This window comes from Alligator sinensis, unplaced genomic scaffold (genome assembly GCF_000455745.1).
Source record: "Alligator sinensis unplaced genomic scaffold, ASM45574v1 scaffold1291_1, whole genome shotgun sequence".
NCBI classification, from domain to species: Eukaryota; Metazoa; Chordata; order Crocodylia; family Alligatoridae; genus Alligator; species Alligator sinensis.
Genome location: NW_005842219.1, coordinates 1,800,184 through 1,827,795, shown reverse-complemented (window position 1 = coordinate 1,827,795; position 27,612 = coordinate 1,800,184). Strand labels below are relative to the sequence as shown.

At 46.5% G+C, this 27,612-nt stretch overlaps 1 protein-coding gene across 8 annotated transcripts in view; it reads left to right on the top strand.

The window, feature by feature from the left end:
* The window catches only part of GTF2IRD1 (GTF2I repeat domain containing 1), a 167,320-nt gene that overhangs the window by 69,659 nt on the left and 70,049 nt on the right, over window positions 1-27,612 (top strand). For 5 of the 8 annotated variants that reach the window (XM_025208080.1, XM_025208081.1, XM_025208079.1 and 2 more), the window contains 6 exons: window positions 2,808-2,936; window positions 3,622-3,735; window positions 6,129-6,270; window positions 18,272-18,418; window positions 24,418-24,601; window positions 26,299-26,609. In XM_025208080.1, coding sequence (XP_025063865.1) covers window positions 2,814-2,936; window positions 3,622-3,735; window positions 6,129-6,270; window positions 18,272-18,418; window positions 24,418-24,601; window positions 26,299-26,609 — 1,021 coding nt within the window. In that variant the 5' untranslated portion in view covers window positions 2,808-2,813. Of the gene's footprint in view, window positions 1-2,625; window positions 2,702-2,803; window positions 2,937-3,618; window positions 3,736-6,128; window positions 6,271-18,271; window positions 18,419-24,417; window positions 24,602-26,298; window positions 26,610-27,612 lie in introns of those variants that run through there. The other 3 variants (XM_025208078.1, XM_025208082.1, XM_006027029.3) reach the window with 3 other exon arrangements.

Below are 27,612 nucleotides of genomic sequence, written 5' to 3'. Positions count from 1 at the left end.
CATTACAACACGAGCGGCTGGGGTTTCAGAAGCTCTCGGCACCCAATGTATTGGATATTCAGTCACTTATTTTGCTGAAAACTCTCGGCCATAACACAGTGGCCGAGTGACATCCCTGGCTGCCACGATGTAGCTCAGTGTAGTCTCCCCAATAACCTGCCGTGGCTGCTGGAACATCAAGCCTGGGACCCAGGTGAGTCATGTGGACGCCACATTTCTTTTCCTTGCTCCGAACAGAGCAGAATCTTTATCTCCCCACTTGTGTGAGCACACCTGCTTTACACGCTAGTTCATGCTGTCACAAACCTCTTTGTAAAGCAAAAGGGAGTTCAGTGGGATTCTGGTCTATCAAACCCTGTTGCAATAAAGCTCTCTTCTGAGGTGGTGTCTGCTTTAAGGTGGTGCATTTTGCATGTCCCAGCTTATTTCAGAGCCTAATTTTTTTGAAATAATCCCCTCTGTAATAATGGGGGGTGGGGTGGGGGAAGAATCTTGTTTTACTTGGAAAACGCCTTGACGGTGTGTAATTATTTAATTACAAAGTCTCTTGCTAGAACAGCCTCCTTTCCTTGGGAGCAAAAGACACAGAGACCAGCTGCTATGACCCTCCTCAGGAAAAGCTTATGATATGATAAAGGAAACAGCAGGACAGAGAAACCAAATGGTAGCCCCGATCCTATGGGAAGATTTGCTCCCACTGGGAAGCCGAATGCTTTCCTCTCGGTGTTAAAAATTCAAATTGCTTTGCAGTTGTATCTGCCACTTATTTTTATTCCCCCCACCTCCGATCAGGTTTTCAGAGCAGGGCTTTAATGAATCACAGAAGGGTTCTCTCAGTTCCATAATTCAGTATGGTAACAGTGACTCATAGAGTTCAGAGTATATGTGGGAGGCAACAGTTTGCTTCCTAAATCGATTCAAGAATTACTGTGTCTAAAAGCAACGTCTAGATCTCTCTCTATCTTTCTCTCCTCTTTTTTCCCCCCCTTGTGCAGTTTTGCAGCTTTGCACCTGTTTATTATGCCACATTTCATAGCAGGGATGCAAGGGCCTTTTGTTACAGGTTGTACTGGGGAGGCGAGAAGAGAAAATAGGCGTGCTGTGGTAAATCCCCGGCACCCACCTCTTCCTTTGTAGTCTCAGACAGTGCCAAAGAAATAGAGAGTTCCTGTATTCTCCTAGCCAAGACTTCGTATACGTGGTGGAGCCGTGAGCAGATAGCTGGCAGTTCACTGCACTCCAAGATGATCCTGGTAGAGAAAGGCAGGCTGGAGTTTCTGGGACATGCTACACTCTGACTTTGCCACCCAGTCCCTCCCTGGGAGACCACTGCAAACCGCTATGGTTATAGCAGCTCCTCCATTACTCTGATCTCTGCCCTGGGCTGAGCAGAGAATCCAGGGACTGTAATCCAGCCCTTTGAGATCTGGCACTTCCCTCTACAGCATGCAGGAATTGGATGGAGCAAAGAGTGTGGACCCATGGTTGCCGCATTGATCAGACAATGCGGAAGTGTGAAGGGAGGTAGCTCAGTTTGGTGCCTCTCTGTGACTACTGAGTGAATCATGGGCTCGGGTTGAATTGTGGTTACAAACTTTGGTGACAGTGTGATTTATGGTTTTGCACAGAAATGAAATAATTTGCATGTGGGCATCTTACTCAACAGACTGAATTTTTTTAATCGCTCTTCGTTTCCTTTTACCTGCCAACCCTGGATGGATAGCCAGGACCAGTCCTCTTTATAAGAAAATAAAGGGAGGATGCAGGGCACAGGGGGTTAAATTTTCTGGGAAATGCAGGCTGGCACAGAAATGCTGGTATGTGGGCACCAACCAGGCCTTGCATCAGATGAATGAACTTGTGAGGAGTACAGGGTTGATTACCTGACACATTGCACTGAAGCAAGGAGTAAGGTGACCCATTTTTGCTTAGCTGAACTGACTCATTCAGCTTCATCTGACAGCCCACATCCCACGGTAACTGTACTGCTTGCTAACGCTTTCCACCGGAGGTTGTCGGGATCCCGGAGTCTAAGGATCAGAGAGGCTAACCCTTTTCCCTTCTCTTCCCCCACGGATAACAAATAGTCAAATGTTCTCGACTCAGCGCAGTATTTTCCTTTCTGCCTGCAGTGTCGCACATAAAGAGAGGGTCCTTGAGTCCCCCTAGCAACAGTGGAAGGTCAATGAACATAAATGTGTAATTTTTGGTAATTTCAAACAAGGTTTGTACTGGAAAGGGCACTCAGCTTTGATTTTATGCTGCATTGCTGAGCAACAACATGGTTCAGTAGACAAGGGGACCTGGGTCCTATTTCAGCTAGCCTTCGGGGTGACCTTGAGCAAGTCTCTTCCGTGCCTCAATTCACCCTGGTTATCTGTACTGGCCATTGAGACTGTGAGTTCTTTGGGGCAGGGACTGTCTCTCGCTACATGTCTGCATGATGGCCTGCAAAATGGGACTGTGGTCTATGTGGAGTTATTGTACTGCTGCCAGAACAACAATGGATTTTTTCAGCAAGCGTCTGTATTTGTGGAAAGTGGAACTCACTTCTGGGCACCAGGACAGTGCCCCTGACATAGGCTGTAAGGGGATACGTAAATCTTTTTCTGACCCTCCATACAGGTTGGATTTCACCCAAAAGGCGAAACCTCTAGTCAGTTTGTTCCAGATCTTGTGCCCTGCATTTTGAGGTCTCCAGGTCAGTTCCTGGCATTGGCCGAGTTGTTGGCCATCACATTTACTTGCTGTGACAGTGAGGGCAGAGGTAATAATACATATATTTATCTTGACTTCTGTTGTTTCAGGTGAATATGGCACTGATGGGGAAGACCTCTGATGGGACCCTCAATAGCTCCAGACCAGACCAGTGGCATACAGCTTTTCCTCAGAAGGATGAAATCATCACCAGCTTAGTATCTGCCTTAGATTCAATGGTAAGTGAAGTTAACTGAAAAAGAGGTCATCCTCCCACTTGCCTGCTTATAGCACTTACAGATGAGTAAGGAACTGTTCCTAGTTCAGGATAATGTAGAAAAGTAGAATGGGCTGAAATTGGATGATACATGCTGGAGCCATCCCCAATGGCCCATGGTGACCAAAAAGGAAACCAAATAATTTCCCCAAACAAATTGGACCTGTTAGTTTCAAGTGACTGTTAACAATTATATTAACAGCAATCAGAGAGGGTTTGACGCCGTCTGCCTTCATGAGAGAAGATCAAGGTGTGAGAGCTTCATCCCTGCCATGAAACCATTCTGCCATCCAGCAGCTCATTTTACATTAGGTTAATTGGGTCAAGTGAAAGCTGGATTTAGGGGGGAGGGTATTGAGTTCATCACAATCTACTCTGCTCCGGTAAAGCACGTCATGCCGTTTGAACTGTGAAATGAAAATCACATCCCTGTACTGACAGTCATAAAGGATCGTAAAGTCAGCTAAAGTTAATCTCAAATGTGTATTGTTTTCCTATTAATATTTATGTTTGTATCAACGGATTGTATTTTTCTTGTTGTTTTACCACTGTTACTGTGAGTTTTTACACAACAAGGAAACAATGGCTTTTATCTCTGAGAACAAAGAAAATAACTTTCATATCTTTTGACGTAAAATTCCCAGTAGAGATCTTACATAAGTCAGCCTCACTTACATAAACAAGATAACTGTCTGGATAAGTCTCCTGGACCAGAGAGAATCTTATTTCTGACTGTGAATGTGATCAGGAAGAGAAAGTATGTGAGTATGTGTGTGCATGAGTGTTATCATGCACAGAAAAATGTAATGAACTAAATATCTCTCCCATATAAATCCCTTTCTTACAAGATAGATGTACATAAGTATATACTTCACTTCTGGAAATTTAGAGCCTTTTTCAGGCATAGTACCCTAGTGCTAAAGCACTCCAAACCAGTTGTCACTTTTGAAAATCCTGGCCATTTACACACTTTGCATTGCAGTAATGCTAAAAACACCACCAACAAAAAAGTTCTCTACAGAATGCAGTTACAACAAGGTGCAGAAAGTGGAGGAGGCTAATGGAGGGAAATTGTGCATCCTCTCCTCCTCCTACATATGTGCACACATGGTTTATGCCATTCCTGTAGTTATATAATCTGCATGTTTGAGCTGTAAGAGGCAGGTATGTGGTTCAGATGAAGGTGAGCTAACATGGCAAATATGTATGCTGCTTTTTAATGGGGTTTTCCATTTTTAGTTTAACTGTTGTTCTTCTAAGAAACTGTTTCCACATAACTAAGCTGGGGTGATCTAATGCAGAGGTTTGCAACCACTGGGCCGCAAAGGGTTGGCTGCTGGGTCATGGCATGAGCTTTAACCTGCCTGCTCCAGCTCAGACCCCAGTCTGTCCACCCAGGCAAGTGGCTTCTGCAGCCGGCAGTCATGTGCAGGGTTAAAGCTGGGTGGCGGGACAGCCCTGGGTGGGAGGCAGCTGGCTCCGTGTGCCTCATCCCGCTCCTACCACCATGCCCAGGCCCGGCAAGGCACTGCCTGTGCAGCAGGTACCAGGGCCCACGCGGAGCCAGGCAGGACTCCCCAGCCCCACCTGCAGCTGGGAGCTGGGGGATGCAGGCGGGGAAATGCCCAGGGCAGAGGGCAGGGAGGTAGCTCTGCTGCTTGCTCCTAGGGAAGGCAGCAAAGCCCCTTTTTCCCAGGAAACCCCAGCTGGGTCCCCCCCGGGCAACCGCCTGTGCAGCCCCCTCTCCTGCAGGGTCCCCTGGTGCCCGCAGCTGTGGTGCCCCAACCTGATCCGATCATTGCAACCCCCCACTGTAAAAATGAAATTTAAATATGTGAATTAAATTTAAATATGTAAATTAGTTTGTTTCTATACCCAGTCCGCTAAAATTCTTTGAGTGAGTTTGCCCGGTCTGCAGTATAAAAAAGGTTGGGAACCACTGATCTAATGACAAGGCCATCCTGGAAGTGCTGCATCTGTCTTTTAGTGGGGCATATCACAATTATCTTGCAGACTCCTGTGCTTTTGAAGTCTTCTGTGCTGTTGGTCTTCTTTTAAGTAGAATGAAGGTCTTCTCCAGAGAACTGGTGAAAGCGCCTCCTCTAGAGGCATTTAAAAGTACAGCAGAAAGTGGGGTTGTGACTAGGAACTTAGGAGATTTGGGTTCAGTCCCTGGTTCTGCCACAAGCTGTCCTATGGGACTTTGGGCAAGTCACTTAGCTTTGGACTCAGAAAGCTATTTACCAGTAGGTGCCTCTGTCTGATGTAGGTGCCCAGACTCTGATTGATTTCAATGGAAGATAAAACACCAAGGAGGAGGTAGGTATCCAGATACCTTTATGGATTTGACCCTTAGTTCCTATTTGCTTCAGTTCCTCAGTTCTGTAAAATGGGTATAGCAATCTCTTGCATCTGTGTCTGTTTAAACTGTAAACCGCTGAGAGCAGTTTCTTGCTGCGTGTTTGTATAGCAGCAAGCATAATGTGAGTCTGGTTTCAAATGGGACTTCTAGGCACTACAAGAATACATATGATGATGATAAATATTTTTGGTAACAATGAATGAAACAAGAAAATCTGAGAGATCTTTTCCATCCCTTTATTGTCTCGACTAAATACTGGTACACAAGAAAAATCACTCGACCAATGACGTCTTTGATCCCGACCACGCACAATATTTAATCACTGAAGTAAAATTTTCTGCAGGTCCAATTGTGCGAGAATTAATGAAAAATTTTAAATTATTTTTCATAGGAAAGTTTAGCATTTTTTAACTGCTATGAATAGCTCACTTTTTATTACAAGTTAGAACAAAAAACATTCCTGGTAAATATCTGCAGTAATCAGTGCTAATTTTTTTTTTGAACTCTCTGAACTGAAAATTTTTATTGAAAATAAAAAAATTCCAACTTTGGGATTTTCCCTGGAGAAAATAAAACATTTTGACCAAAAAAGAAATGTTCACTTTGATGGAAAGGACATTTTACATTAAAATAAAAAAAAAGAAAAGAAAATCCATTTGGCTATATTTAAAAAGCTATTATAGAACACAAACAACTTATTAAATATGCATGAAAGTGACAGATGACAATGTGAAAAAATATGACGATTTACACTGGCGCTGTACTAACCAAATGCTCTTCCCTTCTCTGCAGTGTTCAGCACTTTCCAAACTAAATGCCGAAGTAGCCTGCATTGCTGTTCATGATGAAAGTACCTTTGTTGTTGGCACAGAGAAGGGGAGAATCTTTATGAACTCAAGGAAAGAGCTGCAAACAGATTTTCAGAAGTTTTGCCGTAAGTATTCTCCTGGACTGGGTTAGAATCCAAGCACGCAGCTGTTTCCATCTATGGAAATCTGCAAAATGTTTAATTTGTGGTGGGAAGGTGCATTTCAAGGGCCTTCAAATGCATTCAGATTGAAGTTTTACTTGCATTGAGGCATAAATGGGCCTTAGTATAAGGGTGAATGTGTTCTTTAGTTAAGGGTGTTTGAACTGCACAACCAATGTGGAACAAAAAACTTGTGTTCACTATATTCCTCTTCCTTGGGGATCCCCAACATGACCTTCAGTTCCATTCAAATAATGATGCACATAATGGGCCAGCTTCTTGAGTGGAATGGATCTGGGATGACGGGGCATTTTGGAATTTCTCGGTCTTTGTCCCAGAGGCTCAGCAGGACGCTAGTGTCAGCAAGGGAAAACCCAGCAGGCAGATGGGGAATCTGATGAACAGCACAGGAGATATCTACTTCTCCACTCGTCTTCTGTAGCTGTACTTATTGTGTCAATGTCCAGTGCATCCTTGTAAACCTCTGTACCAGGTGAAGGGACTAAATGGATATTGGGAAAGGTGGTGGGATCCCTGCCAGACCCAGCCACAAGGGTCTTCCCCTCGGAAGGTCATTTGAATTGCAGGTTCTTCTAGAGAAATCATTGTGCCTAGCTGGAACCAGGAAACAGTCCTGATAAGAGAGCAAACTTAAGGATTTAGGCTCACAAAAGGGCATGTTTCTTTTCAGTTCCATGATACCATGGTCAGATAGAGCTACCCTGACTTGGGGTATAGAGACTGAAGGAAAGGCAGTCCCATCTGCTGGTGTTTCTTCCTATGGGATCAAGCTAACAATAAAATGTATACCTTGGATGTACAGGTTCTAGTTTAGTTTCAGCAAGTTCTGCAAGCCTCCATCTTATTCGCCTGTCTTTTTTCCAAGGGCCTTTTTCAATGGTGCAGAAACCACAGGCAGCAGTTTCTTTCTAAGGACAAGAAAGTAACCCTGTAGCCCATTCCCCCCTGCAACCTTCCCACAGTCTCAAGCCATTTTCCCTTCCCAGCCCCCTAATGGGCTTCAGAGAATTGCTTATTTTTCCTCCTTCCAGCAAGTTAAGGGAAAACCCAGCCATAAGCCGTGGCCCTAAAGATCTGCCAGGTTTAGGTGAGAGAGATCATCGATCATCTACCAAATTCTCTGTTTGATATACTCAACTCAGACACAGAGTGGTGGGAATAGGCATAAGGAAAGAGCTTGGCAGCTGTGTTTTTTATGAGGTTAGGAGTTCTGTAGTTAAGAGCACAAATTTATTCTTTGAGACTTATAGGATAGTGGCCACCAAGGCGGAAAGGTCCATCTGAAAAACCCTGCATTGAATGGCAGTGTTAGTCGAGCCCTGGGCATCTCACTGAGTTTCCAGGAGGGGGCGTTCTTTGTGTGCTGCCATGTGAAGTGTCTCGCTCCTGTAAAGAAGTGAGAGCAGAGTTATACTCCATCAGTATTATCTCATCTTCTCTGTACCCACCCAGAATTTTCTTCACTGCTAGTCACATCCCATCAGTGCCGGATCGGTGGACATGTCTTAAGTAAGAGGGGAAAATTTCTCTTATCTGTCAATTTTTTTTCTTTGAGATTGCACTATCACTGATCCAGACCCATCCTCTGTTTTGGGTTTGGGATATTGTCTGCTCTAATCAGACTAAATCATACATAATGCTTAGCACTGCGTGCCTGGCTAATTAAGTTAACAGTTTCAGAGTTTATGTCATGATCGGTGTTTTGGCTTTTGGAGGGCTCTGGCACGCAGGAAGTGAGCAAGCCTCTAACAAAGGGCAGCTCGTGACTGACAGCCTGTCTGCCTCTGCGCACTGCAGGGAAGGGACCCAGCCTATCAGTGCCAGATCAGTGGATTTGCAGTCTCTTAGAAAATAAATTGACAGGTAGGAGACATTATCCCTTTCTCTTGCAATCCCGGAGAGAAGATGAAATTGCACTGCGCCACTGTGCATTGCACCCCAGTGTAGGAGCAAGGTCAAAGCCTTCTCTTCTCCAGCTGGTGAAGCAGTGTTGCCACCTCATCATCGCCACACACCCTTTTCTCTTTCCCATGCCGTTTCCTGAAGGAGCCTCCTAGCTGATGTTCTCATATGCCTGTTCTGTCCTTTGGCCAGCAGGTGAAATGCTGTAGCAGACAATGAAGGTGCAAGTGCTGAGGAGAGGAGGCGACTGCAAGAATGAACAAGTGGCCCCTGCCTTCCTGCTAGGAAGCAAGGCCCCTGCTATGTAACCTTCACTCTCATTGCTATGAGCCCTAGATCCCAGCTCTGCACTCATGCCAGTGCTGTGCTCTCACTATCCCTTTGCAAGCACAAGGGGAAAAATGTTGGTAGGAAGAGAGTTTACCCGTGTTGCTGAATCCTGGACTCTGTGTAGTAAATAACCTCAAGCGAGCATGCTACTGTGGAGCTGTCGCTCTGAATGATGCCTACCTTTTCATGCAGGAAAGCAGGCCCTGCAGGTTGGTAGGTTGTTTTGAGGACACGCTTCAGTACATCATTCACTCTCCCTGGAGCTGCCAGAAGGTGGCACCGCCCATGCTTCATGTTCCAAGCCAAGACAAAAGAGCAATCAAGCCCCGGGCACTCAGTGGCTCTTGATGCATCTTTGTGCTACTGCCCTTGTCCAGTTCTCACATTGTAAAGCTGCAGTGTGCCATCAGCCTCAGTTTCCTGCTTTTGATACATGAATGCTGGATGCTCTGCTTCCAGTGTTCCCTGTGACTTGGGCAGTAAGGCAAGGAGGGGCTTGAGGTGTTAGAAAATCCATTTCCCTCATCAGATGACAGACCCTGAACTCAAGCATTGTGTCTTCATGGAGCCAGATTCTTGAAGCAGGGAGTAGACTTCATGGGTCTAGAAGGGGTTTCTGTGCTGCACTGCAACCAGGATGGTGCGAGGAGAATACAGGAATTCAGGCACAAATGGAAAGCAGCCTTTTGTGTGTGTGCTGACTGCAGTATATATGAGAGCCATACATATGACTGCAATACATATTAGGTGGAAAACATAAGCAGCCTCTGTATGCATGCACATGCTTGGTGCTGATGGGAACCATATTTGTGGATAATCCATTGGAGAAATTGCTCAAGAACAGTTCATTCTAGTAAAAATATTAGTCCTGTACAGTTGCCAGGGCCAGCATCTGCTTGGATTATTTGCTGCATATGTGCTAGCCATACCAGTAAGACTTGCTTGGGGTCTAATCTAACTTGTGCACTTGGCTTTGTAGAAGACTTTGTATGCTGGTGCACTCATCTGCTACCTCCCTTTTTTTCATTGTGGGGAGGCTAAAATTTGTTTCACTTATTCACTTTGTTCGCTTATTGTGATTGAAGAAATCCACTTTTGGTCATGATCCATCTCAATTCATTTAATGTTGCAACTGAGCTTTCTACTTGGCACAAGGTGTTTAGGGAGAGGTCTGTAGATTTGCTGAAGTTCACAACTTGCTTGCACCACGTATGTGAACAAATTCTTTATACTGTATGTGGAAGGTAAGAGGCAATGAGAGAAGGTATGCTATACAAGGAATAGCATAGTCTATAATATGAAGCTAACTGTTACATATTAAAAAATCACCTGTGGTCATTCTGTAGCTCTAGCCTGTGTGTCTGCCCAGCTATCCAAATAGCCTGGTGTTGGATCAAAGCTAAATCTACACAACAGAGGCCACTAAGGCACAGGACATTAAAGCCAAACTCTTTTCCTATGGATTGAATTCCCTTTGTCACACGAACAGGACCATAACACTGTGGTGAAAATATGTTTTCACAGTGGAGTTCTGAGGGAATGCCTGGTACTTAAGAGGCAGATGAAATCTGATAAGTCTGTCTTGAATTACAGATGGCCAAAGCTTCACTCCTCTACAGAAAGCTCTTCCAAGTGGCAGGTGTTGTAAAGCATCCCTGAAAATGCTTCTGATTTATAGTGTAGTTGCCCCTTTCAAAAGGATCTAAAGTAATCTAAATCAGACATCAGTGAATGATAGGAGAAACCTCTTATCTGCTGAACAGCATTTCTCTGCATGCACAGACCTCACTTCAACACGCACTTTTATCTGAAACTCTAGCACAGCCCTTCCTGACATGCCAAGGGAACTTGACAATTATAAAGATTAATGTTAATAGAAGAGACTTTGGGGTCTTGATGAAAAGGGGGGAACCTTATAAGGGTGTGAGTTCAGAACCACTTCTTGGCCCTTGTTAAAAGGTTCAAAAAACCGATGAGGACATTTTCCCCACAGCAGCATGGAGCCAGTTCGAACATCATGTAGTAGGAATGGGTGTCTTAAGGAAAGTCTCAGGATAATGAAGGGCTAGAGCTGGATAGACCTTCTAGAGTGTGACAGCCAGCTCAGGTCTCTTCCTTATCCTCCTCTCTTTGCCTTTCAGGATTCCATGCTGTTCTCTGTCCTGCTGATTGCAGATTAAGTTTTTTCATTCCTAAATTACCATAATTTGATCTATAAGTAGCTCTTTGGTTATCATGAACGGCTTTACTAACATAGGGGCTAGATCTTGCCCAGGCATCTTTAACTTCTGTTGAAGTCGGAACGTCCCAGCAGCTGCTTGGCACCACCTGGCCCTGGGGCCCCGTTTTGCCCTAACATCAGACAGCCAGATTTCCCTTCTCTACTCACCACAGCATAGAAACAGCTCAAAATAAAGGCACAGTAGTTTGAGAATGGCAAATTTCAATTGCAAATTGCATAGACTAGTGACAATGGGGAGTAATAGGTGGAATTAATTTCATGCACAACTAGTCAATCGGGCCCATGGATAACACCCCCTGGATGATCCTTATCCTGTGGGGACGCAGATGTGGAGCTTTGCACTGAGTTTAGCAGCTGGAAGGGGATCCATATATACCACTGAAAGGAGGAAGACCTGGAAGCAGCTCACTTTTCTTTCTTGGTCAAATAGTGACTCTGGTCAGTGCCTTCTATAGCAGAGTTGCTGAGCTTCAGAAGAAGCTGTCCCTGCCCCTTTGCCTACAAGCTGCCTGAAGGGAATGATTTGGCAATCTAGGGTCTCATGCACAGCATTTTAAGGTTTAGAAAAACTCTTTGTCCGCCTCCACTTTCGGCACAAAGAAATGAAAAGCTCCGTAGGAGTCACTGGGAGTCTCACTACTGTCTCCAGCTCCTTGAGCTACATCCACAGCCGGCCTAAGCAGGCGTAATGCCACTGAAATCAGTTGAACATGGAAAAAACCCTGATTAGAGCCTGTTCATTCTCCCTTTCAGCATCTGCTCTCTGCCACCATGTGACACAGGATGCTGGGCAAGATGGACCTATGGTTTGACCCAGTAAAAGTCTATTCTTATGTTAGCCACCATGCAACCTATATTTTTGGAGCTTTGTTGACTCTAGAGATAATTGTAAAATGTGGGCGGGGGAAAAAAAAAGAAACTGCCTGCTTTAAAACCCCTTCCTGTGCATTTGGATTGGATTTAAGAATAGGTCTTGTCCATCCTGATGTTACAGTCAATGTGTGGGCAACCAAACAACCCCGGATCCATGTACTGCATCTCATCTATCAGCTGCCTTGCGTTAGATGTTCCTCCGGCAGATTAAAAACTGCAGTGAGCATAACGGGAACAGTAGAAAAGACTCTGAAATCTCCTCAGCAGCCCAAGCCAGATCCTGAAGTGGAACGTGGAAACCCAGCGTGGATCCTGCGCTTGCTTTTGATGGTGCAGCTGTCAACTCGGACTTGGGACTGGGAGCCATGGCTCCGTTTGAGGTCACTGACACCAGCTTAGAAAGGAAAGAAGGAGCTGTGGTGGGGAGGGGGAAGCTGGATGAGCAGCTGGGGCATTTCACAGCAGTTAAGCAGGTGCAGCATTTGCCAGCAAAGAAAGGGCAGTCTGTGCCTCGAAGAAAAAAAACCCGCTCAGGGTTGTGGCAAATGCACACTCTGCCCAGGGAAGCAGAAGAGACCATGGTGGACCATGCACACACGGCTAGCAGGACCTGACACAAGGAGTGGCTCTTCCCATTCGGTTCACTGAGGTGCTTCATTTCTGCTGGATTGCTTTATAATTGTGCTACGCTTCTGCAGTGTTTTAAGGCTCAGCACAGCTTGATTGGAGAGATAACAGACAACTTGAGAGAGCTGTAAAATGCAGCTGGAAACATTAAAGTCTGTTCGAAGTTAACTTCATGAAAAGCTTTTCTTTCTTTCTTTCTTCTTTTTCTTTTTTTTTTCTGAAACAGTAAAGTCTTGAACATCAAATGCTAAGGAAGACATGAAAAAGCACTGCTGTCTTGTTGGCTTTCTCTCTCCCCACGTAGAGCTTCATGTTTTTTTCATTCTCTATTGTTTTAGTATCTTCTGAGAAAACATAAAATTAAATTTCTTTTCCTACTGGCTTCATCTTCTTTTCCATTTGACAAGTATTGATTCCTTCCAGCATGTGTGCAGACATACATGTGCATGCATGCACTTGCTCACACACACTCACTCACGTTGTAATTCTAAGGGAGCAGAGACGTTGTGGCTTTCTGTTATGTTTCCTCTGTGTGCACACCAGCTTCGTGCATGATAGCACTGGGAAGTGCTGTGTACCATTATTGCTATTTATTATTTATATTACAATAACACTTAGAAACCTTGACTGAGGCTGGACACTGCACACATCCATAATAAGAGATGTTTTTTACACCCCGAAGTGTTTCAAGGTTTAATTGGTGAGACCTAAGACCAGGCCGGGTGAAAGGGAGTAAGGGCCCTCTGAGGCACAGAGATGAAGTGATTTCCCCAAGGTTGCCTTTGGGTGCTGTGGCAGAGTTGGTCATGGTAGACCCAGGTCTCTTAAGTCCTGTGCTAGTACTGTGACAACATGGATAGCATTTGTGTCTACAGAGTCATCCTGCATTGGCTAAGGAGTAGATTAAATGATTTAAAAGGTCTTTTCTGCTCTATCTTGCATTGGCAAAATTGTACCCATTTTTGAGGAACAGCATGTGTGGTGCTGACTGCTCCTGTAAAACCAGCCGGGCGGGAGACAGCAATAAGACCTCACAATGGTTTTGTTTTGGTAGATAAAATGCAACGTGTATATTTTATGTTCATGTCTGATGTTCTCGTCACCAGAACAGCGCATTTAATAACATTTATTTAGATGCAAGTACAGTAAGGTACCCAGACCACTCTTGTAGGATACTCTGACAGCTGCTTAGCCCCTCAGTCCACAACCAGACACACTATACAAGAGATGGGCAATTATTTTGGCTGGAGGGCCACTTAATGAGTTTGGGTGAGTTGCTGAGGGCCACACATACAACATCTTTTAGAATATATTATTTTAACAAATTACAAATAAAAAAAATCATATAAACTAAAATTAAACATCTACTGTAACATATTAATTTTATATCAAAAAATATTTTTGTCCTGATATGTTTTTTTGAGTAGTGTATATAGAGGCAATTGCATAATAGCTCAAAATAGTCTTATTCTTGTATATTGTGCATGTGTGTGGGGAGAGGGGCTGCTTGTGTGCCAGGTCGCCGGAGATGGGGGGAGGTGTGTGCAGCTTCCCAGCGGGGCTGTTCCTGGTGCGGCTGCAACCACCCAGGTATTACTCGGCTCCCCCACCTCCATTGGCTCCTCCTCCTCTACCTCCTGCCTCTACTGCGCTGCTCTGGGCAGCAGGTGGCACAGGGAAGTGGTAGTGACTGTGGGGACATGTGCCAGGCATCACACACCCAGCCAGATCAGCTGGAGGCTGCAGCCAGGTGACTTCTGCCCCAGTGCCCAAGCCTTCAGTTCCAGCTCCTGGCCGCTTGCAGGTGGGTGCTAATCATGCCAGGTGGGCAGAGTGGGTGGAAGGCAGCCTGGAGCTGGAGCCCCGTGTGCTGGGGCAGGAGTCACTTGGCTGCAGCTTCCCTCCAGCCTGGCTTGGAATGTGGTAGCTGGCATGCACCCTCACGGCTTCCCCACGTTACCTGCTTCCCGGAGTGGTGCAGCAGGGGCAGAAGGAGGAGGAGCCACTGGAGTACTCAGGTGGCTGCAGCTGCAACTGCACCGGGAGCAGCCACTGGGAAGCTGTGCATGCTGGCCGGGGTTGGGGCAGGTAAGAGCAAGAAGCGGATAGGGCTTGGCCCCATGTAGAGCTCTACAGGCTGGATACAGTGCATTGGTGGTTGCCAGATCCAATCAGCTGGCACACCAGATCTGGCCTGTGGGCCATATTTTGCCCACCCCTGCACTACACCCCTTATGTCAAAGCTGTGTCCATGTTTCAGGTGGTTACCGGAGTCCTATATGGTCACTGAAACAAGGACATTTCCAGCTCCTTGCCCCTTAGTCTTGACCAATATTAGAAATCTCCCTCTTCAGTACTGTCCCCAGGACAATACTGCTGGTGCCAGCAGTGTTAGAGCACTAGCTTGATAAATGGATTGGCTTTCAACAACCTTTATCTCACTGTGTTGTCCAGACCACCCTCATCTCCATCCCTACAGCTATCATCTGTGGAGTTGCCCTGGGATCATTCATTAGCAGAGGGTTTCCCAAATCTCTGCTAGTGTAGACCCTGCCAGAGAGATTCAGTGTCCCCTAGTCCTCTGTCAAAGGGTTGCTACAAGGCTTGTTTCATTTCTTTAAATGGCTTTGAGTCCCTTTATAAGCCCTATAAAAGATGTTATATGATGCGGTTGTCTTCATGCTGGACTTGATGATCCAGTCCTACACTCCTTTGCGATCCTAAAGCAACCTGGCGTCAGCTAAGGCCTTGGATGTGAGGAATTTGCACTGGTTTAATTTAAATTGCTTTAAAAATTGGTAGAGTTAAATTGGTGTTTGCCAGATTTGTATTAGTTTGTAACAGTCTGCATTGATTTAACCCAGGGGCAGGCAATTTATTTGGCTGGAGGGCCGCTTAATGAGTTTTGGTGAGGTGCCGAGGGCCGCAAGGATAGTCCCGCCCCCTGGTTGCCATCTTGGGACCAGGAGTCCTGCCCCTAACCCCTGACCTTGCTACCAAAAGTCCCTCCCCTTGCCCCCTGGAAGTACTCCTTTTCGGAGAGGAGGGTTGTCATCCTGGAACCAGAAGAACTCCTGTATATTGTGTGTGGGGCAGGGTGTGTGTATGGTGGGGTGTGGGGACATGTGGGGGGTGTGGTTGTGTGTGGGGGGCACTAGGGCATGCTGGGGGATGTGTGTATATGTGGGGGGAGGGTTTGGGTGTGTGATGTTTGTGCGGTGTAGGGGGGTTTGAGGACCCACCAGTGGCAACAGGAGGCTGTGGGCGCTCAAAGTGCTTGTGGCTCACGCAAGTGTTGCTGCCCAGCAACACGTGGCTTTGGCCAGCGCTGCAGGTGGTGGTAAGAAGTGCAGCCAAGCCAGCCCACTTCTATCACACGGGGCTCCACGCAGCACACATGCAGCTCCTGGCACTTGTGTGCCACCGGGGAAAGCACTGCAGTGAAGCCAGTAGCCTTCGCCTCTTCCTGCCGGGCAGGTCCCAGGACTCCTCCAGGAAGCAGGGCGTGGGTTTTCCCTCCACTTCCAGCAGAGTCCCAGGATCTATACAGCAGGGAGTGGTGAAGGCAGCCAGCTCCATCATGTGGGGCTTCCCCTGGTGGTGCATGAGTGCCGGGAGCTGCATGTGTGCTGTGTGGATCCTCATGTGATAGAGGCAGTCTGGCCTAGCTGTGCTCCTTGCTATCATGTGCAGCACTTGCTGGAGCCACACACTGCCAGGTGATAGCACCTGCACGGACCATGAGTGCCCCGAGTGCCCACCGCCTGCTGCTGCTACTGGTGGTGGGGGTTGTGCCTCCAGCCCTATCACTTCCCTACCTGGTGTCCAGAGCAAGCGGGACACCAAGGAAGCCAAGCAGGTCCCCCAGTATCTGCAGCAGTGGCAGCAGCAGCTTTACCTGGAAGCTGCATGCTTTCTGGGCTGGGCCCTTGCGCCCAGGATGGTGGGAGCGAGGCTGGCGGAGGCTGGGTAGGGTACAAATTAGTTGGTGGGCACCTGCGGGCCGGATGAAATTGCCTGGTGGGCCAGATCCAGCCCATGGGCTGCATTTTGCCCGCCCCTGATTAACCCGTGCCTTTAAATTTACTGATGCATGCTGAACTTGCATACGTCAGGCTTCAGTTGATATGGGAGTGTCCGTGGAGAAGACCAATGCAGTAATGTTCTTCAAGATGCTGATGGTCTTGTGTGCCTGCTCATTCCCTTATTTCAGACCATGACTTTTTTTGCTTTGTTGCCTTCCACATGGGCAGTAACATGCCAGAGTTTGAGCTCCGGTTATCCATGTGCATTCTGGTTACTTCACTGCTGCATCTTCCAGCTGGTTTTTAACCACAGCTGGGTTTTAAAAAAGCAGTAACTCAATTTCCTATTTGCATAAGGGATTGTTTTAGACAAAAGCAGAAGGGACCCATCAGTTCCTCCTTCAACAATCAGAACAGCATCCGGGCTGATCACTGGCAAGAGTCAGTGGAGTATGATGAAAGAATTAGTCCTTTGCCACTGAAATCCCTTGTGAATAGGTTCAGATAGAATGGCAATAATGTACTTGCAGTGTTTAATTTTCTGTGTATTTAGAGATGCAAGGAAGTCGTTGCTGAAGATATGCTTTATTTGAGCTTTAATGGGGGAAATTAGCAGGAAATAGCTGGTGTTACTGAGCTGCATGACACTGAGGAGTAAGAAAGCCTTCAAGAAAGGCGGATTTCTTTTTCAGAGAGACTGAGGGCTAAGCAGATTGAACCCATTGAGAAGAAATGCACTGCCCAACTCGCACAATAGCCACAATGAGGGCTGAGTGTGTGAAACCAAGGAAGGGGCTGGCATATCCGGGACCGGCTGGCTGATGGGTGTGTGCTGGCTCTCTAATGCGGAGAGGGAATGAACACCAATGCTGGGAGCCTTGTTTGGCCTTCAAATGGTGTTTGGATTTGGGGGCGGGGGGCATATGGGGAAGGGATGGGCAAGCAGGAAGGGGTACTATAGGGAGTGGGAGCTGCTTAAGTATTGACACAATGTAAAGCAGTGTGTAAATCAGTGGCACCAGCAGGCTGTCATCCTCTGCACATTAGATTTCTTTGCACGGCCTCACTTCACTCTTAGGGGATTTTTATGTCATTTGGGGGGAAAAAAGTATTTTAGGAGAGAAAATCATTTTGAGAAAATCTCCATAAAACCAGCAGCCCCTGGAAGGTGGGACATCTCTTGTGCCTTCTGTAGCACTGCTTCGGTGGTGTGCTGCTGTCCACTGATTAGGCTGTATGCATGCAAAACTTTGGCCGTGCCATATCATTTAAGGCCCAGAGTCTGTTTTTGGTCTAGCTTCTCATGCAGCTGGAGCTCAGGCAGCCTTACCACTGAGTCCTCTCAACAAGTCCTGAGCAGAGTTATTTACTGCCTCTGGTCTGTCCGTATTCGTGTTTCCACCACTTATGGAGCAGGATCAGTAGCACAGTCATGGAGCGTTCTCAGAAACTGCCATAGGGATCTGAATCCTCAGTTTCTAGTGGAGCTGGGTGCTCACATCCCCTAACTAGCTGTGAAAATCCCACGCTTCCTGGAGTGCCCACAGTGCCGTGACAAAACTGTGCTTCATTGGGACTAATACGATGTGACCACCTTGTGCTGGAACTCTGAGTGCACAGTGAATACCGGACTTAAGTGGTGTATATGGCTTTGTGTGCCCCTTCTGTTTTGAGGTGTTTTGTCCAAACCTGGTGGGACTGAGCTTCAGAAGGACTGACTGTTGTGAATTTTCTTGAATTCATGGGTGCCCTGCCATTGGATAGCCATGCCCCTGTGATTTTTAAAGGTGATTTATTTGTGGAGTTTGCTCCAGAATATGTTGCAACCAAACTCTAGTGACCTTGAATCAGTGGCACATCCTGCTTGGTTAGGAACAGTGTGAAAAAAGTCCCAGCAAACTCCCCTTATTCCAGGCATTTCCTTTTTCTTTTCTTTGCCCTGCAGGAGGTCAGCAGAGGAAAGAGCAGGACGCAGATATCCAGAAGAAGGCAAAGGACTGTGGCCGGAGCATAATCCGGGTTTCCCCGGATCAGGGATCAGACGTTTACCTCCTCAGGAAGATGGTAGAGGAAGTGTTTGATGTGCTTTATAGTAAGAACTTTCACTATTCATTTGAATTTGTTTCCTGTTACAGCTGGAACGAGGGTGAAGAGACTGGTCTTGTTAGCAGCTGAAGTCCCACGTGACCTGGACAGGCTGAGAACTCGGAGCTTCATCTTCCAGCCCTGCTCCATTATAGCCACTGCATCACGATCCCTCTTTGGGGCACTAAGTTTCAGATCTGAAATGCACTTAAGCATGTAGTTAAGTTCATCCTGGCTTAGCAAGCACTTAGGGCCAGATCCACAAATCCACAGATTTCAATGGGACTTAAGTGCTTTGGGGATCTGGGCCTAAGCACTTTCTTCAATCCCTTCACTTAAGTACTTTGCTGAAAAGGGAGAGACCTCAACAGCTGCTGTGTAAGTGCTTCTGGGCCCCGTACAGTATCTGCTGAAGTTAATGGCCCTTTTGTCACTGACTCTGAGGGCAGGATCAGGTCCTTAAGGTATTAGCTGCTTACGGTGATATGGGCTTTTGCTGCCTCCCAGCTGTCCCTCAGTAATTGTCTGTGTGCGTGCATTTACCCCATGATAGATGCAAAGTATACAATGTTAGCCTTGCCTTCTTTCACTGAAGGACAAGTTACCATGGGTTAGCTTGCCCTTGCTACAGAGCAATAGCATGTGCACAGACTTTTACCACTGAGCAGCTGACCAAGAGTATATATCCTCACCTTTTGCCTCACAGTAAAGCATTCATCTGCCCATGTCCCTGAGAGACTGTTGCACACAATGAAGGGCACTGTAAATCCTGTCTTGTACATACGGACTCCACATAGTGTTGGCTCTGCTGCAGCCAGGCGTTGAAATCAATGGGCCTAGCTGGTACATTTTCCTCTGCACAAAGGCAATAGAAGAAACCATTCCACAGCTCGTTAATTAAATGTGCCAATGAATACATTAATATGGAAGGGAGAAAATTCCTTAATAACTGTTCCCACTGCATTCTGAGGCCAATGGTTTGCTTCCAGGATATTTTTATATCTTACCTATATTATGAATGTAGCTCCTTGGGTAGTTTTAACCCCAGAATGACTGTTTAAACGTGGTGTGTTGGGGCTCTACATTGGTTCTCTGACTGCTTCCCGGAGCACATGCCTTCAAAAGGAGAAAGCTGTGTTTTTCCGAGGGCGAGCCCAGCAACTTGACTTCTAAAAGATGAGCTGGTTTCATTCCAGGTCGTGTCATCCCAAGCAATGAAGGTTCTGCAGTTAAACTGTAGATTACTGCATAGTTGTTCATGTGATGCAAATTGCAGCAAAGAAAGCTTAGGTTAGATATTAGGAAAATCTTTCTCACTAAGAGGGTAGTAAAGCACTGGAACAGGTTACCCAGAGAGGTTGTAGACTCTCCATCCTTAGAGGTTTTTAAGACCCTGGTAGACAGAGCTTTGGCTGGGATGATCTAGTTGGGGATGGTCGTGCTTTGAGCAGGGGGTTAGACTAGATGACGTCTGACACTGGATTTGGACCCAGCCCCTATACCTTTGTTTTGGGCAAACACACACATCAGACCAACCACAATACCTGCCAGTTGATAATAGGTGTATTTATTGATATGGAGTAAGAACAGAAAAGCAACAATACAGACAATCAAGCAATTCTGTATCTACCAATCCTAGGGCTGTCTTCAGTGTCAAAGTACATCTGGTCAGGATGCGGGCTCCACTCTGAGGTGTCAGCAGTCTGGAGTGGGGATGCTGAGCCCCACAGGCCCCCTCCAGTGGGGTGGATGAGACGGGCTGCTGGTATGCCCTCAGTCCACGGTGACCTCAGGGACCTTTCCTGGCGGATGGGGATGGGAACCCCTCTCAAGGAAGAGAAGGAGGACGACAAGGAGGGATGGGACATAGGGAGGGACCCTTTGTTAATCTCAAGTCTCTGCTTTTGTATTCTCCTTCCCTCTTGATGACTTCTGATGACTCTTCATCCGTGACTATCTCTGGTTGGCTGTCTCTGTGGTTACACGTCCATGTAGCCTTCTGGGCCTTCTCCTAATTTGGTCTGTTCCCCCAAAACCAGGACTCAGGCCTCCCTGCTGCTCTGGGGCCTTGTTGCTGGTGTCACTTATCTCATGTTATGGGACAGGATGGTACATACTTCCTTAGTGCGCAGGCTATGTGTCCTTGTGTTAGATGACCCATCTGCCTTGAAGGCTGTGATCTCGTGTTATGGCATGCTCCCCTCAATTCTCAGGCTGTGTCCATCGTTGCCCTTGTCATGCTAGACAGCCCGTCTGCTTTCAGGGCCATGAGAAGCTGTGTGTGTATGTGTCCCAAGCTCTTTAGAAATCCATTTAATCCCTGCTGCCCATCTTGAACCCTTATAATGCATATATCTATAAGCCAGTTCCCAAAAACCAGGCCTATAAATGCCATTTTTAAGACGACAACCTTCCGAGATCCCTTCCCATGCTAATTTTCTATGGTTCTAAGTGGCACAGGTTCCTCTCTGAGCTGCGTTTGCAGACTTGAGTCCAGTTTAAACCCTCAGTGGGGCTTAAATCATGCCAAGGCCACATGTTAGCAGCCTGTACCAAGGAGAATTGGACGCACTGAGCTGACAGGCTGAACAAGAGGGTGTTCCTTTAAAAGAGCTGTTTTCAGAATCTCACTTTCCAAAGCTATGCACCCAGGTGCACCTGAGGCAGTCACAACCCAGCAAGACTTGTGTAGAAATTAGTTTCGATGGATGGATGTGTATGTGACAGTTCTGAGGTGTGAACCTCTAGAAACCATGCTCAGTCCAGCTGACAGCTTGCAGTTGACTCCTCAGATCTCAGAATAAATATAATCCCTAATCCACTGAGCCACTTGTATTCCTTTGAATGCTGGTTGAAAAACAAGATGCATTGCTTGCCTGAGCAGGTGACTGATTATTGAATTTCAGCCCTTAACAGTGAAGGTCAAGTTTGTTCTTGTTTTATAACTTGACATTTCTATAATGATTTCCCAGGCTTCTGCCTACAACCAGTCCTGCTTGTTTCTTATGTGGCACCCACAGTGTGCCTTAATCAAATATACACATCTCTCCTCTGTGTGTTTATAGTAAAATGTTTAGATTGTCCCTCTTGTGCCCATGATGTGTGCATGTGCTTGGTGAAGCCCCAGTGTGGATGGAGCAATCTACTGGGTAAGGCACTGGACTGGGAATCAGGAGACATGGGTTGGCATCCTGGCTCTGCAACTGGTGGTCTGTGTCATGGGCAAAGAGCTTCTCCCCATTACACCTCTCATAGGTGACTGGTAGGGGGTGCATGCCCCCCCCCCCGAAAAGGCTGGTGCCCTCACTGATGGCTGACACTGATGCTGTTGGTAGGGCTGGTGCCCACCCCCAACAGGGCCACCGCCATCGACGACTTCTGTGGGTGCCCCCACAGATTCAGGAGGCACCAGTCACTCATGACACCTCTGTTTCCTATTACATCTTTTGCTTTATCTCTGTAGACCTTCTTTTTCCCAGGTTGCTGTACAGCACCTGACCCAGTGCAGCTCTGATCTGCACTGGGGATCTTCAGTGTCCCTGCACTCATGCTGTGGCAGGTAGCGTAGGGATCTCTGAGCCAGCTCAAGTGCTGGATGCAGTGCAGCAAATAAATTTACCCTCATAGAGCTCTCTGCTACTGCTGCTGGGCTGCTTTATCTCCCATTGATTTCAGTGGGAACCACAGGAGGGTTGAAAATCAATCCAGAGGTTAGCCTGTGCTTCTCTGGTACTCACCTGTCTTGTCCTTTTCTTCACACCAAAACTAAGGTACAATTTATCTGGAAGAAAGGTCCAGTTCCATCCTAATTAGGACTGGTTGTGCCTGGATGAAATGTGTTGGGAGCGGGGCATGGTTTTTCCTCCAAGATCCATAAGTCTGTTTGAAATGAAAACTATCTTTTTTCTGCTTTAATCCTTTGGACAAAGTTATCTCCCTTCAGTAAGGAGGAAGAATCTCAAAAAATGCTTGGTCAAAAATGATCCCAAATTCCCTCTAGAGCCCGCCGCAGCAACAAAATGAGTGATTACCTTAGGGTTCTATTAAACAGGCATTAATGATTATTATTGTCTCTCCTTAGCTCAACTGTCAGCCTGTGCACAGCTCTGCTAGGCTGGGTGAAGGTCATTTTGAAGGTAGCACGTTCCCCATAAAAAACTTGTCTAGGCACCATCAAGCATCTTACTGATAATCAGTTGCTAATAAACATTATTAGCTCCCTTCTCCTCATCCCTTCTTCTAGGAAGGGAGAGGAGGGTTATATTGGGAAATGGAAACCTGCCAAAGCCAATTCCTTGAGTCAAGGAATCAATTAGTAGCTTTCAAGCCAGCAGAAAGTGTACTTGCAGTGCTGTGGTTCAAAGGTTTGTTTTGAAACTTTGATTATTGACTTAATTAAAATGTTATCCATCCCAGCTGTTAGGAACCCTGATGGCTGGTGCAAGTCGCACATCATTAGTTGGGTTCTTTGAAGCAGTGCTGGATGTTGAAGAAATCACTTTTAATAAGGACTCACTGACAGTGCCATGAGGTTTCCAGGATTTTGTAAAATCAGTTACAGGTAAAAAATGATTTAAGCAAAATAAACAACATAAAATCCCTTGACTAATTGCAGATCCCATAATTGGAGTTCAGCTCATCCTGCACTGCAATACAGTACAGTGACACTGAAATACTGTAAAGAATGAGGATGAAGGAAGGTAATCTTGGGCTGTTAAAGCCAGATGTTCTGCACTGGCACGTGCATCTAGATGCCAAGTCACCAGACAGTTCATATTCCTCCACTACCACTTGCTTTCTGCTTGGTGTGCCTGGTTTATTGGTGTCAGCAGTTTTGCCAGGGTTCAGAATTTAATTTTTTTCAAGAGAGAAGGATTCTTCTATGTTTTAGAAGGCATCTGTCTAGTGATTATGGCTGCTTTCTCATATGGCTGCCCAATGTGAGACACCTTCAATGGTCCTGATTTTCAGAACATGGAGTAGGTACCCTTGAACATCAGGCTTCTTTAAGGCACCTCCTGTTGGAAACCCAAAACCACAAGTCCTTTTTGAATATCTAGGTCAAGTTACCCAATGCACCTGAGTCTCTCTTGACAATGCCCTTCTGCTGCTGCCAGAAACAGAGAAAAGTTTTCTCCTTGCTCCCTGCCGAGGGGTCGCTACAAGAGGTACAGGGGTACGCGGAGCCTTTCTCTTTCTGTGGCGCTGACATTAGAAGCAGAAATAGTCCTGTGCTTCTTGCAGAGCCAGGCACTGGGCAGTGCAGCTCCTACTCCTGCTGCTGCCAACATACAAGTGTACTAGACTTTCTGGATCTGTATGTCAGTTGGGCCAGTGATATTCCCCCACCACACCAGGGTATTGTGTTCATTAATATTCTGTTTATTAATATTGTAAAATGCATGGGGGCTGCTGGATGAAAAGTGCTGCTGTTTGCTTGCCTAGTCTTATTCTAAGCCACAAAACAGCAGTTGGCAAAGAAGATACTTGGCTTTTCCGGCAGGTGAAATGGGAATGAATAGTGAGCCAGAAAAACAAAACCTCAACTGTTTTAATAAATTCTTAGTTAAAAGCAATGTAGACTCTTCATCCCCTGAGAAACGCTTATCTCCCTTCTAATATGGAAGAAGGTACCATGGGCCAGAACCTCAGCAGGGGTCTGCATCATTCCACTGGAGTCAGTGGATTTACACCAAGTTACAGCGGATCAGGATCTGTTTAGAAAGGTTTCTCCTCTCTTGGCTTTTGCAAGACTGTATTAATTGATGTTGGCAAAGTATTTGAAGATCTTTAAATAACAGTTGCTGCCATAGATAATGGCAAAGCATGGTTATAACAATATTTTGAGCAGGAGAAATTATCCTGATAAGTTCCTGCTGCTGTCTGCACTGTCGATTCTGGTATTGCCTCTCCTCTGCTAAAGCCCTGATCAGCTGCAGTGATTAGCAACCTCCTCATGGAAATGCCAGTGAATTTATGCAGTGTGTTGTTTTTCCTGTTTCCCAGGTGAAGCCATAGGGAAGAGCAGCGTGGTGCCCCTGCCATATGAGAAGTTCCTAAAAGAGCCAGGATTGCTGTTGGTTGCTGGCTTGCCGGAGGGGATCAGCTTTAAAAAGCCAATGGAGTACGATGTGAAATCTCTGATGGCAATTTTAGAGCACAGCCATAGCATCCGGTTCAGGCTAAAAAGGTAATTTCAAAACTCCTAGATGGGGTAGGGAGTTTTCATGCCTTGTCCACACATTGACTGAAGTCCAGAGAGGGATTTCCACTGAGGATCTGGGATCAACCCCTCGGAGAACTTTGTTTGGCAGCTGGAGCGTTCAGAGGGGTAAGGCTACAGCACAGGGTGCAGTTTGTCTCATTACGCCAGGCTTGGTCTGCTTTTACGGTGCTCTCTGACAGCCACATAAAAGACTGCCCTGAATGAGTTAATTAACAGTTCGATACTTCCTCTAATAATCATGGACTGCCGTTTTCCCCTTGTCTGAGATGCACGTTAAATACGATGCGTTGCTCCCAGCACTGGCTTCTCTTCTGAACCTTGAAATGTAGGTGCAGCCACATTAAATCATGGCACACAAAGTTGCAGAGAGATTTATCACTGTCTGGGGGGCTTGAATTCTTTCCTCGTTTATTTACTATAAAGCGAAGACCAGAATGATACATAATAAGTGTTTCTAAATGTGCAAGGTTAACCACATTATTCTACGTGTCACTTCATCGGAATTGCATCTGTGATGAGCAGGCTGCCCTCACTCAGCCAGAGCTCTCCAGTGTAAACACCTGAACTTTCTTTTCCTAAGCTGGAAAGAGAGTTTTATGTATGAATTAGTCAGGGGTTTTGCCTAACAGAGTGATATGGGGGGTGGGTCTCCTCCATATTATTTCCATCAAAAGTGGTCTCTGATTTTGGACACCTCAGGTTTTGACACTGCTCAGTAGCAGGCATCCTGGTTCTTGGGTCTAGCAAGTTCTGGGCGCTTTCAGCTTCTGATGTGTTGTGAAGTGAAGCTCTCTCTGAGTGTTTAGCACCTAGAAAAAACCAGGCTGGGCTGTCTCAGTTAGGCACAGAAAATAAAAGGCCACTTCTGTGTGCTTATTGGCGATAGTGTCACCCCTGGGCTGAGCAGCCTCTTGCACCCTATGAACGATTTGAGTTCCATGTAAGCCAAAAGGTGGATTCAGGTGGTCCTTTTCACAGCAGTGAATTTTGCCCGGGTACCACTGAGCTCTGTAGTTAGGAGTTTTTCCCCTCTCTCAAACACTTTGGCCCATGGCGGTGGACCAGTTTGCACCCACTAATGATCTGGCTCATCAAGCTTAGCATAAAGAGTGACCAGCCCTTCTTGCTGAAGGAGAAAGAGAAAAGAAGGCTGGGGCAGTTACCAGAGGGAGAAACTGGGGAAATTTTCCACCTCCTTTGATATCTGCAGTAGAGCTTGAAATGGTAAGCGCAGAAGCTGCCAGTCCAGCCCTTGTTGTTCATAAAGGATTGTACCTTCCACCCACCCAGACTCCCTTGACATGGTAGCATGGCAGGCTGTCCTTTCCCCTTTAGCATTGCTTTTTCCTTTTAGTTTGCTCTCCCCAGTGTTGGCCTTTATGACACGTAACATGACCAGCTTTGGTGCAAACTCCTCTGTGCTGTTTGAAACTGCTTTTCCCCACAGTTGCAGGGGCAGAGAGATCCTGTCTCCTGCACAAATGCTAATTTGATTCAAGTATCAAATGAGACTCGGATCCTAGGCACAACCTGGGAGCATGTGGTTCTTGCAGCTGACGTTTGCCATATGTGCTTCATGGTGTGCAGTACCTGTGTCGGATGCCGTGTGAAGGACCTGAAAGAACCTGTGTTTTCCTCTTCTTTCTTTTTCTTCCATTCAGGCCAGCGGATGAATCCAGCAGAGAGCCGAACCCTAACGTAGAGTTGAATTGTACCTCCCTAGCGTCCAAGGGCAGTCGGGATTCCTGTCTAAATAACCAGATCACTAAACCAGCCAATCAAGACTGTCCCTCCAGTGTAGCCATGACCAATTTCTTATATGGTGTCTCGCTGCCTACGCAGATCACCATGGACCTAAAGCAGGAGGTGTCTTCCAGTCTGCACGGGGCGAATGCAACCAACGAGATTTTGATGCCCAGGCCCTCAGGAGATCTGAAGGTGCCTTCCTCACAGGAGTACAGCGACTGCTGTGGTAATAGCCTTACGTTTGCTCTCAAAGGAGGGCCTGATACAGAGCCCGTAGAAGTCAGGGAAGGAACTCCCATAGACTTGAGCCAGCTTTGCTTCATGGCGAGAATCACACAGGATTAGTGCAGTTACTTCACATTTCTCATGGCTTGCCCTGTGCCGGCCAGCGGGATATTACAGCACTCTCAGCTTGGGAGAGGGAGACCCTTTGGGTGGTGCCAGACTATTTGGTCGTAGCACCTAGAGTATTGGGTAGATCATGAAAGCAGAACTGAGAACAAAGCAACTCTACATTTCCTGGACGTCCGAATGAAAGGCTTTTGATACCGATAGAAAGCCTCCTTCTGATCTCAGAGGACTCTTGATCAGGCCATTAGGGATGCCTCAGGAATCCGCACAAAATACTTCCAGTGGGAGCTGTCTGGGTTTCTAATGGCAGTCCACTGCACCTTGGGAGAAGGATCAGAATCAGGATTTGAGCATCTGCCTTGTTTCCTGGGGCAGTGGAGACTGGATGCTGTTCTCCTGCCTACCCACTTATCTTCTGCATTAATTTAGAGGTGGACAAACCACCTTGAGATGTAGCTTTTGGCTGGAAGGGTCCCAGTGATATGCCATCTCTTAAGGCATTAGCTCCAGCCATTGAAGGAAGCAAAGCAGCATATGTGCATACTAGACAGTGTTAATGCAGAGCATATGTTCCCTTCCTTTAAAATAACTGATGCTAAGCCTCACGTGCCTGAAGCGGGGGCTCTGGTTATGAGAGGTCAGAGACAGAATTAAGGGGTTTGTATGGGAGGTAGAAGGCTTTGTGTTTTGTGTGGATCAGAAGAGAAAGGGTGTGGATGTGACTGTCAGGATTTGTCTCAGAGTAGCAGCAACACTAGTGCAGACAAGCCACCAATGGCTTTTCAGCCACTATCAAGTGTCCAGTCTGGCTGTGTTCAGTGTCAGAAGGCACGGCTGGCTTAAGCACAGCCGCCAGTCCACCATTTTGGTGACTTCAT